At 45.6% G+C, this 13,377-nt stretch overlaps 1 protein-coding gene across 1 annotated transcript; it reads right to left on the bottom strand.

The window, feature by feature from the left end:
- Positions 1-244: 244 nt before the first annotated feature.
- Positions 245-12,271, bottom strand: LOC128789334 (transmembrane protein 178B-like). The gene is made up of 4 exons (XM_053945179.1): positions 11,352-12,271; positions 4,439-4,552; positions 3,045-3,182; positions 245-1,885 (listed from the first exon to the last, which is right to left on the bottom strand). Exons 1-4 carry the CDS (start codon positions 11,869-11,871, stop codon positions 1,641-1,643), a joined length of 1,017 nt encoding a protein of 338 aa, XP_053801154.1. The 5' UTR covers positions 11,872-12,271; the 3' UTR covers positions 245-1,640.
- Between the last annotated feature and the right edge of the window lie 1,106 nt (positions 12,272-13,377).

Raw genomic sequence — 13,377 nt, 5'->3', positions numbered from 1 at the left:
ACCTGCAGCTCAGACAGCATCCCCGGTTTTTGCCTGTGCAGCCAGTGAACAGCCTGGTTAGAGTTTGAAACTTTTGACCACTCACTTTGCAAGGGTGAACATAATTCACACATGAACGATGTTTTAACTTTGTCACTTGAACTTGACTCTTGAAGCTTTAACACTTGCTGGTACGTGTATGTGAGCTCTCTGGGGAATCAGTCAGGTCATTAGTCATAAAGAATTTGAGGTTTCATCCACTGAGCAAGTCTTTCAGTACTTTTAATGCCAGTTGAGAATTACAACTTCCATTTAAAAATTACACTTTTCATAAATACACTGACTTTAGCTTTAAGTATCTTACATGCCACTGTATTGTATTTTAAATACAATGTAAACATCTCCAAATGCTGGCCATCTCATCTTTACCTGTGCAGTTTTTGGACGCTTGGTAGAGGGGCAGGGATGTGAGAAGGAAAAAAAGAATAGATGGATGAAAGAAAAATGCACTCCAAAGTACTTTGGCTGATGTTCCTGAGTTAGCCCTAGTACTTGTGCTGGTACCAAGGTCCTTAGTGCTCATTTTGGAGAGGGATCTTGTTCCAGCAGAACACGCGTGTTCTTGACACGCTGCGCACAGGGCATTTGACATTGGAAGGGGCAGAAGCCACACATTCCTGAGGAAAATACACTGTGGTTCCTTTGGACACTAATATTAGAGGGGGCCGTACATCTGCTATTTTAGCAGTAGCGTTATTTGAGCTGAGGGAGAATTACTCATCTCCTTTCACAGAACAGGAGTTGCACCCAGAAGTTAGTTCAGAAGTGAAAGTTGATCCAGCTGGCAGCTCAAACTATGACACATTTTGGAAAATGTATCTCTGGTGGAACAGTTAAAAGCTGCATGTTGCATACATCTCCCCATTAAAACAAGGGTATGTTAGTTAGCCAAATGAGTAACCTTCACGGTGTAAGAAGCTGAGAAAAACCTTCCTCTGCTTTCCCAGAGTCCGTAAGAATTTTCTTGGAGTCTGGCTGTTCAGTTACAGCTAGCTCCTTTTGGAAACAGTTTGAGTAGTGAGTAAATAGCTGAATCCACAGCATGGAATAGCACAGGTTTCTGATTTAAATAAATTAATACTAAGAATGGGCTAATTCTTTGGCCTAAACCTCGGCTTAGATCAAGGTTCTTTTGGGAAAGGATGGCCTGAGCCAACACTAGACATGCCTGTTGCAAAAGTGTTCAAGCCAACTTCACTTAGCTCCTTGTCCTAACTTGGGTCTGAATTACACAGACCTGCAGCAATAGAGTTGGTGCGTAAACATCCCTTACAACTGGACAATAACAGGACCATGGAGGTACAGTTCAAAAAACAGCACAAAAAAAGACACAATCTTGGACTTAATCCCTTGTAAACAGAAGAAAAACAAATTGAAAGAACCGTCTCCCTTAAACCATCAATGATCAAGTTGCCAATAATTCAAACCTGGAGTTACTTGCAATGTCCGTGTCTGCGACTGGAGGCTGCAGCAGCATCCCATGGGCTGGCATTTCAACAGCTCTGGCACTGCACTCCACACGCTGACATGCCACCTCTTCCTGGTGTTAACCCACAGCTCTGCCCAGGCTGCACTTTCCAGAGTCTCTCCTCTCTCTGGGGTCACACGGCCCCATTTTCATGTCTGGGTTTTTGTACAGATGCCCGGGAGGTGTTGAGTGATGGGGCCAATGTGCAGAGGAACCCAGCCAGCAGGGTGAGGCCCAAGCCCCCCCAGGCACAGAACATGGACCAGCCATAGCCATGACTGATGTCCTCTGGCAGCCCATAGACGTAGCGAGGATAGCGGGATAACTCAAAATTGATCCCAGCTACGCATGTGCAGAGTGAGATGATGCAGCAAGTACCTGCAGGAAAAAAGCAAGAGGGTTCTACACTGCCCTCAGACAGGTTAATTATGCTCTGTTTTTTTCCCTCAGTATTTTCAAAGTCATGAATTTTAAAAATCAAGAATTACCCTTGGGTTTTTTTCTGCAGTCCTACCAGCCACTCTCCTTATAAGGCAGAGGAAAAAAAAAGAAGGGAAAATATGTAGGACTACAGGATACCTTGCTTCACAAATAACCAGTACTTCCTTAGCACCTTTCATTGCAATTTTGAACTCGGTCATAGTTCATCATCCTTTGATTCTCCTGAGACTTATTTCCAGTGTCTAATGTCATCAGGTTCCAGACAGTACTTGGGAAGTTTCTCCTATGAAAGGTAATTAGCTCACTGAATACCAGGGCTGCATAGTGCAGCACTTTTTGGTTTCTACTAGGAACACCCACACTTCTGCCAGCTGTACCCTAGGCCTACAAAGCGTGCCCAGATTTTTGTAATCTGCTACACATTCGCTGAGCACCTATATAGAGGATAAAAAAGCCTAAGAAGACACGAGGCACTCTAGTATGTTTAATATACACTAGTACACTAGACTCCAGGTCTATCCTGCCATTTTCAGGTTGAAAAATCAAAGTTCAGAAAAACCTTTGGCCATACAGAATGTCTGCTCCCACCCAGGACAAACAGATGTAACACCTCTGGCAGGCACTGAGCTCACATCCTTATCACTGGGCCAAATGTCCTCCCAGGCTTGGCTGGTTTGGACTTCATCATTACATGAAGACCTAAGCATCTCTGAGTATCAGAAAGGTGCTCCACATTAACTTATGTTCGTTTGTTATGATTCCTAGGGAAAGCTGGGCTGAGCTGTCTGACAGGAGACACAGGCTGCACACTTGGAGCAAGCCAGAGGACTGTGCTCACTGTGCACATGGTCCCCATGGCTACACACCAGCTCTCTAGAGCAGAAGGCTCATACACACACATTAGGGTCTACTGAGAAACATGCAGTACCCACACAAGCACAGGTCCTGCCCAGTGGTGGAAGTAGTAACTGCACTGTGCTGGCAGCTTGCTGCACTAAGTAACTGCTTCATGTAATTGTTGTGGGCTGACGTTACTTTTGTTTGCACAAGGCAGCAATACTGAATGTGGTGACTTAAGGAAGCGAAAGGCTCTCACCTCCCATTAGGAAGAGCAGCCCAGCCACGTACTGCATGAGCTCCTGCTGTTTGCAGCAGCCCAGCACACCAATGATCCACCCAAACAGGATGATGGAGACTGCCATGCCAATGAAGCCAGCTGTCATCCTGCGCAGATCTGAAAGAAAAGGAGAAAAGCAAGACAAAAGACATGAAGATGGCAGTACCTAGAGACAACAGCCAACGCAGAGGCCAGATGTGGATTTACTGGTTCTAAAGTTTATACTTCAGCCATGGACTGCTCCTCCCATAGCTTCTTTGAGGTAGATAGTTTGCCCATTACACTGAAACTACTGAAACTAAAGGAATCCATCTAAAATGGCTCCATTGTGCTGGCCACTGTGCAACTGGAGAGCATTTCTGTTCTGATCCAAAGTACCAGCCAAATACTCCCCAGCATGGGACAGAAGGGGTACATCACAAACTCATGTTAGTACAGCAAGGGCTTTTTTTTCTTTTTTTTTTTTTTTTTCATTTTTGGTGTGGCGTCTTTATTTGGGATAGAGTTTGTTGGGGGAGAAAATTTTCTGCTGAAAATAGAAACAAAAAAACCAAGAGGGGATACCGGAGAGGAATAAAGGATTAGTGCATGGAAGGCACATAGTGTGAACTGAAAAGAGGAATAGTGGGAGGACAGAAGCAGACAGCATATCAATACAGTATTATGAGAACAACTCCAGTAACAAGCTCTAAAAAAAAGCCTGGATACCAGTGTCATGAACAGCACTTTGCTATCCATAGTAAAATTGCTGTTCTTGTCTCCTCCTAGTTCAGTCTCCAGTTGAACTAGGATTTCCTTGGTGCTGACTCTCACATGACAGGGTCTATCTTGAATTATGTGAGCAATAGAACAAAACCAGAGAGAATCAGGAGCAGAAAAAAACTGATTAAATCATTCTCAGTCACAGGCTACAGGTCAGTTATCTGTGTGGGAAGGACTTGGGCATGAGGCAGCTTGTGGGCCAGGTGCTGGTGCAAAGACAAACTGAGATGTTCCCTAAAAGAACTAGTCACCAGGGGGTTGCATCAGGTCACTGGTGTGCACACAGAAAACTGCTACAGATCTATACAGTGATGCAGCACCTTTGCTGTAAGTCAGCTAGGAACTGTCTGTGCCCAGATCCAGAATACGACAACACCTTGCAATTCACTACACACATCTGTATTCCTGAATTCCCAGCTTTAAGTCCCTCCAAATCCCATGTCCCCTTCCAATCATATAGTTGGCTACTTGCATTTCCTCACTAATCAATCTGTATCTATGCTTAGAGCCCAGTGCCATGCTTAGATGAGGTGATCCCCAGCTCTCAGCTGGCATTGCATTAAGGCATTTAGTGATCCAAACATTCCTGAGCCCTGCTGTGGGCTACTTACGGAGCGCGTGCCACTCATCCTGCCGGATGGTGTTGGTGATGTTGATGGGTAAATTGCGAGGCAGAGAGCTGGAGGTGTAGTGGTACTTCACAGCAGTGCAGCGCTGAATAACTCCTGTAAAGAGACATCAGTGTGAAACAGCATGAAACCCCTCTGGCCTTGCACTTGCTGCTGGCTTGGCTAGCCCAGCAGAGCTTGCACAGGGGAAGCCTTCACTCAGTAACAGGGCAAATGTAGCCAAAAAAGAGCTGTTTACTTCAAAGGCTTTGGGATCAGGAGGGGAGAGAACTTACAAAGAAACACCAGCAAAGCAGGAGCCAGATGCTCTCTCCAAGAAGCAACAGCTGAAGTTAAACAGTAATGACAGTCAGGAAAAACATCTCTAAAAGCTTTCTAGAGGAACTGCTATGATCTTTTTTGGAATGTCTAAGGAGACAAGAACGTGGCCAAGCACCAACACGACCGCTTCATCTCTAAGAAGACAGAATTGTAACACTTTGAAAATTTTGAATGAGTGCTAGAAAGTGAACTGCATAGGAGAACCTTTTGAATTCACTCCAATAGTCATTGGCTCTTTGCTTTACTTTCAATGAACAGTAGTATCCAGGTAGAATACTATGTTTTCATTATAGCTTAAAGAAAAGTGTACCCCAGATGTAAATGTGAACTTACAAGCATGCTCTTCTTGAAATGGATTTTTAATTTAGAAATTGAGGGAGAATAAACATGGATGGTGGAGTAGAAGAGAGCAACCAGAAAGGTAAAAGAGCTAAATAGTAGAAAAAGTTGCTCTTAAACACTGGCTACAGGGCCATTACTGCTATTTGAATGTTGGAGCAGAAGAACCATTCAAAAACAATCAACTGGCCAGTGAGCTAATTAAGCTGGTAAACAATCACTAGCAGGGAGCTGCAGATTCAGTGATCAGCTTTGCAAAAGACACTAGAAAACCCAGCAGAAGAACTGAGCTTTCTGTGGCTCCCACAGCAATGAGAAGCTTGATTTTGTTCTCTAACAATGTTCACTGGGACTGTACTGACCTGGTTTCTGCAAGGACGTGCAAAGAGGAAGCCCCCAGTTCACAAGTTCAGAAGCTGCATATGAGAGGCCCAGGCAATTCCAGCCATCAGGCCAGGGAGGGAAAGGTGTTCTGAATTTCCTCCCATTTCAAGTGGGCTTCAATTCTCAGCTGTGCTTCCCACCACCCCTTCCCTTGCTGTGGCTCCCTGCTGCTTCCCCAGCACCACAGAGCACTTCCAGCTGCACACAATACATAGAGGTGCTGCCCTTCACCTGCAGCCAGTGGCCCTCTCCTGCTGAGCAGTGCTCCCTCCTCGCACTTACCTCAGAACAAAGCTGTGGAGCCACATGAGCCAATGATCAGCAAGACAATCCAGTGTCAGAGGGTGCCAGTTCATTTGCAAAGGCTGCAGACATCTGGGTTAAGAACTTAGGCCATGTACAACACATCACAGTATCTAATCAAATTTCACCTGTGACTGCTGACTGAACTCAATTTCAATGTGGACATGATTTGCATGTGTTGTTGAGAAATATGTATATAGAACAACCGAGTGACATCAGATTTCAGATTATAATGCACTGCATTCATTAAAAGTATGATTTATGCACTTACATTTCCTGATCATAAAAGTAGTACATATGAAGCAGCATTTTAAAGAAGAGCAAGGATTACTATTTTTATAGCTCATTAAAGAAAAAGCAAAGACTAGAGACACACATCCCTTATGATCAAAGCTATGTACTTCTCAGCTAAGATGTCACTAAGAAAAATATTTGCCCTTTATTATTCCAAGAGTTTAACATGCAAACTAAAACTAAAATCTCTCCACCTTCCCATACAAAACTGGTTATTTAGAAATTTTTGGCTAGCAATTAATTCTGCCTCTGGTTTAAAAACTGTACTCCTAATCCTTTCTTCCTTCTTCCCCAGAATTCAAAGTGCTAATTTTATATCATTAGCACAAACAATTATATTAAAAAAAAGCTCAGGAGTGCACAGATTTCAGGGCTTTTGCTTAGTGCTGACCTCTAATCCATAAACTTGGTAACAGCCATTGATTACACCAGCACAAGTCATTTTCCCAACAAGATTCCGTTTTCCCAAGAGCACAGGCTGGACCCACTCTAATGTGAGCCACTATAGGCAAAACAAGGGAGGCCTCGCTCTGCAGATCTTCTAGAAAAGTTGAAATAGGCAGGCAAGAGAGTCAGGGACCTGAAGAAGCAGTGAGTGTGATCTCAGCTGAATACCTAAGCCACTTACTCCCAGGAAATTTTAACATGCACTCAGGCAACCTTCAGAACCTTGATTTTGCATTTGCCATCACTAGTCTGTGTTTCCCATTTTTTGAGTGAATCTCTAGGTCTTACTTGCAGAGATGCCATGCACTCAGATATGGCCAGGTACTCCACAGGACTGTATTTAAAGTCATATAACACCTTGTTGTCCAAGTACTCAAGAAAAAAAGTAAAAATCAAAATCAGGTCTGCAGTTCCAAAGTTATTGTTAAGTAAAAGGTGTTTTAAAGGTACTCCATTAAATCCTTGGACCTGAGCCTTACATACCTGAAATCGCAGTCTATAAAATAGGGAAAGAATCCTGCCCTCCATTTCAGAAACCTGCTAGCAAAGTGATTTCCTTTTTGTTTACAACACACTCAGATAAGCACCATAAGAAAGCCTGCCAAAATTAAAACTTTTGCCTTCAGGCAAGGGCTTGAATAGAACAGAGTCGTGTGGTGAACAACAAGTGTGTGTTGTCTGTTTTGGCACACGAGTACCTTGGGAATACAGGACAGAAGGAGGCAGGTGCCTCCTTCTCCAGGTCATTAGCTAACCATAAAGCACACATCCAAGAAAAAGGTTAGATGGACATCCTGATGCCAGCGTTTCTAAGGGCTTTAACAGAACACTGTGAGAGTCACACCGCATGTACAATTTTCTTGATTAAAAAATAAACATAAACGGCATCCAGCAGTGTCACACTGACACTTTCATGGCCCAGCTACATTCCTGTGCCTTCTCACAGCCAACATTGTTTCTAACACCTTGTCTTCAACAAGTTTTTTTTTACCCCTCAGGACTGTAACTGCAGACAGGTTCCCCTTGGAACTCACACAGCCCTTGGAAGAGTACATGTGAGTGTCTCTGGACGAGTCCTTTCTCCTAATTGAAGATGAAGGATGGGAAAGGTCAGAGGATATTTGCTAGACTAGCCAGATACCCAGGCAGAGCACAGGCCCCTTGTTCCTAAACTACCAGAAACATGGAAACACCAATCCTGCTGTGATACATTCAGTCTGTAATCCTGGGCTTAGCACACCCTCATTTTCAGTTTTTTTGTCTCCAACTTCGAGACATGCGGGTTTTCTTTATACAATGTGCCACAGATTTATGAAGAAATGGAGGGGTTCATTTTCAATTCTGCTACGTGGCCCAGTATCAGAGCAGTTCGACTCTCACACAGCTGGGAGAGACCCTCTCCTGCCCATGAGCAGCCGTGGCCAGTTAACAACTAAATACCATGCGAGGCCTGGCCCTCCCCTCCTTCATGCCCCAGGACCAATTGGCCATTGAAGCTTCCTGCCATTTTCCTCCCATTTCTGCCCAGGACTGTAAGGAGCACCACAGCCAAGCATTCACTCTGTCCACAGTGTCACCCAAAGGCCACCAGATCAAATGAATCAACCTTCCTTTAAAATACCACGAGAGCTCTTACAGATCACACTGACAGAACATACTTACCAAGGGCAATGACCAAACAGATCAAGTTTATTAAACATACCACTATCATAGATCCTCTACAGACCTCACAGGCAATCCTGTAACTCTTCCCACTTACCATCAGCCAGAAAGAATGGGAAGTACAGACACCATGACTGAGCAGTTTTCTCTCAAGGACCTCACTGTGGCCCCAAACTGTTGTGTTCCTCTGCTTAAGCATCCAGTGGTTCTCCTCACTTTCTCAGCTACGCTGTGGTATCAAGAAGTCTTTGCAGTATATATGAGATGTATCAGTCCCACCCCAGAGACTTTTCAGAGCAAGCCTGAAAAGCAATAAAATCCCTGGTTTACCAACAGTGCTGAACCTTTTATTTTTTAATTCCTTCAGTTTAGAGATGTTAAAGTGCATGTTGTTCAATGAGCCCAAGTCATCCAAAGCAGCCTGTTAGAATGGATCTTTCCCAATTCATCATCTTCTACTGTCACCATTTTGTAAGCAACACTATTTTACTCTACTAATAGGTAGAGAAGACCCCCTAAACAAGATATAATGAATCCCTGCAGGACCTTACTACTTAAGAACAGTCCATGCAGATGTTTTTTGTTGTAGCGTCAGTTTTTGAATGTGGAATCCACATAGCACAGGCTCTACAAGATGACATGTAGTGCTCATGTTCTTACACTCAGAGAACCTCCCATATGTGCACAGAGATCCTCTCAGTTTTCCCACCAAATGGTTCAGTTCTTTGCTTTCTATCTCTTACTTCTTGCTAATCTCCATTTTCCCCATGTGGTTTTTACATAATTCTTTCTTTTGCCTTTTAATTGTATTTTTTTAAATGAAACTGTATTTTTTCACACTTCCAGAATAGTCATTTTGCATTTTAAGAAAAATCTCACATATCATTCCCATCTTACATTTAAACGTTTCCCACCTCTCAGTTTTGCACTACATTTTCTGACTAGTTTTTTCCTTTTAAATATATGAAGTGAATATATTTTGCTTTTTTAAATATCCTAGGTATATAAATGGATGCTTGTACATGCATCATTACCTACAATGTTCAAGTATGCAAGTTTCCATGAAAGTGCTTTGTATTAATAGCAGTAGATAAATACAGGACTAGAAAATTATGGAATTATCTATATGGGTAAGTGTATTTATGGACTTGAGTCATTTATTCAGAATTCATGAGAGATGCAGAAAGGAAAGAAATCTTATTCCAGAGAGACTAGAAAAAAAATGGAGACTATAAACCCAAACCAAAATTACCACAGAACTGTGAGAAAAAGTAAAATTTACTCTTCTGTCACTAAAAGACCATAAAAATACCTAGATTAAGGAATACTAGGAATAAAGAAAGGCATTACACATCACCAAAGAGCTAGCTGAAAACTTAATGTAAACTGAGGAGGACGCAAGACTTACAACAGTGCACAGGAGCAATCTTCAGGTCACACCAGGGGAAAAAATACCTGATTTGAATTTTCAGAAGCACCAGACATAGTCTCATGCTTCAGAGAACAGCTCAGATGAAGCCACACCTGACCATCAGTCAGAAAAGGCTGCTTAATCACAGTTGTCAGAGAAAAGACAGACACAGTGGGAACAAGGAGAGGCTGCTGGTAAAGCAGGTCAGGAGAAGGGATAAGAGAGTCACAGCTATTTAAAGATCTGATTCTACAATAACTATTATTAATAATTTCTCTCTATAAGATGACACATAAATCTTTACAGTAGCAACTGCAGACCTAATAGACAAAGAATATAAGGGGGGCAATGCTTTTTGTAGGGAAAGGCAATGTCTTTTATTAGAACAGCTGGGGGGAAAAAGGAAATAAAGTAGACAGAAAACATTTTGTATTTAGAGTCCTTCTAGTTTTACCCATCAGACACTGAGAAAGACCATTCAACACCCTGTAATGGCCTGCATGTAGAATGCAGACTCTAGACTCTCTATGTGACTTGTGGTGGTGTTGGGAAAATACCTCAGAAACAGAAGTATTAAGGACCAAACTAGTATTCTTCCCACCTGTTCCCCCATCTTAGCTAATCTCAGTGGGAGCTGAAAGCATTTCTCTTGATGTGAAGCAAAAAAAAATAGATGAATATTTTACATGACAGCCACAATTAATAGAAAGAAATTAATGAGTTCCCTTTTAGTGGAAGAAGTTCAGCATGGAAATAAAAATGAAATGACATAAAATGGATCCTAGGAGAATAAAGAGAGAAAGAAGCTAAGCACACAGCACTAGAGTTTTGAGAAGTAAGAGTCACTGCTGTGCATTGGAAAGAAGGGACAAAGACGAGCTGAGATTCACAGTGCCAGTCTATCCAGCCTCTGCTGTGCAGGACTGGCGTCACAGTTGGAAGCCAAGCTGAAGAACTGCTCTTGCTTTCTTAAGATAGCATTTCCATTTTGTGCCTCAATGGAAGCACTTTTCCCAACTCCTACTCTCTCTGTGCTAATATGTACCTGCTGGAACACTAAGTCCTGTTATTTATCATTAACCATACATAACCCATTGACTTCATGGGTCAGCCCACTACGTTATTTGTGCCATCAAATGCAGAACTTTTATTTATACCTCATGGCCTGCTTGGCTTTGTACCATGTGCCACAATAGTAAAAGATCCATAGCTTTCTCTCCTTTCGCCCTGGGGGCCTTGAGTGACATCTGCCACCATGAAAGCCTGGAAATCTACTGCAGCAATGAGAACTCCCTCATGCTAGAATGGGAACAACAGGTCCCTTTCACCTTGTTGCAAAAATCACAGTGTTATAAACAACACTGTACGTTTCTTAGCACTCAATTAGAAGAAAGTGTCGGGGTTAGGAGGACGCCCACCGAGAGTCAGGCCCTGGACTGGGCCCCCGAAGGGGCTCTCTGAGGACGTGGTCCCACCCAGCACTGCAGCATTTCCAGCAGAGAGAGAGGCGCACAGGACCCCGGGATGGGGTCAGGGTCGCGCTCGCCGCTTCCCGCACGCCAGGGATACCGTGAGCCACGGCTCCGCCGGGCTCCATCCGCGCCCGCCCGCCGGCCCGGTCTCGCTCCGGCAGCGCCTGCCGCCGCCCCGCCCGCAGCCCCAGCGCGGCCGCGGCGGCACCGCGCTCAGCACCACGGACAGCGGCGGGGCCGCCACCGCCCCCCGCCCCCGCACCTTTCCGGATGAGCTCCTCGCTGTCCGGCTCGTAGCCCGCGCGGTGGCAGCGCCTCCAGAGCCCCGAGACGGTGGAGTTGAAGCGGCGGCCGCAGTGCGAGTCCAGCGCGGCGGAAGCGGCGGCGGCGGCCGGGGCGGGGGCCGGGGGGCGCCCGGGCAGGAGCGCCCGCGGGGGTCGGGCGCGGAGCGGCAGGTGCGAGCTGGGCGCCGACATGGAGCCGGGCGGGTCGCTGCGCTTGTGGCCGAAGCCGCGGCAGCGCTCGCGGTGCCGCCGCGCGTCTGTCTCGTACCAGGAGTCGGTGCCGATGGCCACGGCCAGGAGGGCGAGGGCGGCGGCGGCCAGAAGCAGCCCGGTGCCGCTCAGCGCCTGAGCCGCGGCCGCCATCTTACCGCGCCGGGGGCGGCAGGGGCGGGCGCTTCCCTGCAGCCCGGCTGGGGCCGCCGCCCGCGGCACCGCCCCCGGAAGGGACGGAGCCCGCGGCCCCTGCGCCGCGGTGGGCTCGGTCTCGTGCCGCGCCATCCCCCGGACACGGCTTCACGGGGGTCCCGGACCCCACCCCCGCCGCGGTGTCCGGCTCCTGCTCCGCGGACCGAGGGCCCCTCGGCGGAGCCCGTGTCCAAGGCGGTGCGGGGGTGGCCGCGGGCACCTGCCGGGTGATGGGTGACCGGAGGAAGGGGTGAACGGACTCTCCGAGCCTTTCCGCGGCCTCCTCTGGCCTGGAAGTCGCCCGTCCCGCTGGCTTGCCCAGGGCAGAAGGGCAGAGACCAGCTCTGCTCAGACCACGGGAGCCAGCAGTTTTTCAAATGTACACGAAATGCAAACACCACCTGCAGCATCATTTGTTGGCTTTTGGATTTTGACTTCTCCTCCACCCTTCATTGTAAGTTAATGGAAAATATGGCCTGAAAAATGTCCATCTATTTTATGCAATGAGAAACAGATTAAATCCAAGCCATCAGTTAAATGCAGAATTTATAGGGGCACAAAATCTTTTCTGATCCTGTTTGTTGTATAGGACTTGTTCCTCCAGCTGCAGTGCTATCAGTCAGTCCCCAAAGCCAGTTGTTAGGGCATCATCTCATCAATTCTGGCCTCCATATAAAATGATCTAGGGATAATGCTATGCCTAAACTACTAATTTAATGTCCAATTTTCAAATCCTTAGCTTTGGGTTTTTTTTTTTTTTTACAAGTAGTTTTAATTGGTTCCCAGGAGCAAATGCTCAACTGTAGGAGATTCTGATCCTTTCCCCCCACCACCACCTCCCCCTTGTCACTTCTTGGTCTCTTGGCCACACTGAGCACAACCTAAACACCCTTCCCAGCACTCCTCCCAGCAACACTGCCCAGAACAAAGTACTGCTTATCTCCCCTGAGCACTCTGCCTGGTGGAAACACGCAGCAGCCACAACTAAAGCTTGTTCTAACCACATTTCTGCATGATCCTCTTCCGCAGTTTGCACTGGACAGATGGGATTACCATCCATGCAGCTGCACACTGGTGCCTTCAAGGCAGACAAATTGAAAGGGCTGCTGTCAAAAGAATTTTCTTACACATACCAGCTAAATTAAGTCTTCCACAGCAAGAATGAAAAATAATTTTCAAATACAATCACTGCTCTAGCTAACATGGAAAAATCCTTCAATTGTAATAGCTCTTTCCCAGAAAGATCCAAATACTCACATTTCCTAAGTCTGCAATCCTATTATGTCACCCTAATCTCCATGTGAGCTCCTCAGGCTAGTTTCAGAAGACAGGGGCTTCAGCAACCATCATCTTAGAAAGTTCCCACAAATTAAATTCTTAATTGTTCTCCTTTCTGTGCTACTGCAATTGTGTCAGAGCCATTCTTCCCACAGCCCGTGAAACAGATAGCTGATTAATTGATGATAATTTTGATTACTTTTGAGAAGGAAAAAGGGATGAGGGAGAAAAGCTCATAGCACAGTCCTAAGGGCAGGAGTACCAGCACAGCCCAAGAGTGCAGTGTGGTAAATCCATGGACAGAAATTCCAAAATGTAGAT

The sequence above is a fragment of the Vidua chalybeata genome, chromosome 6 (assembly GCF_026979565.1).
Source record: "Vidua chalybeata isolate OUT-0048 chromosome 6, bVidCha1 merged haplotype, whole genome shotgun sequence".
In the NCBI taxonomy this organism is placed as follows: Eukaryota; Metazoa; Chordata; class Aves; order Passeriformes; family Viduidae; genus Vidua; species Vidua chalybeata.
This window is presented reverse-complemented; position numbering and strand designations above follow the sequence as displayed.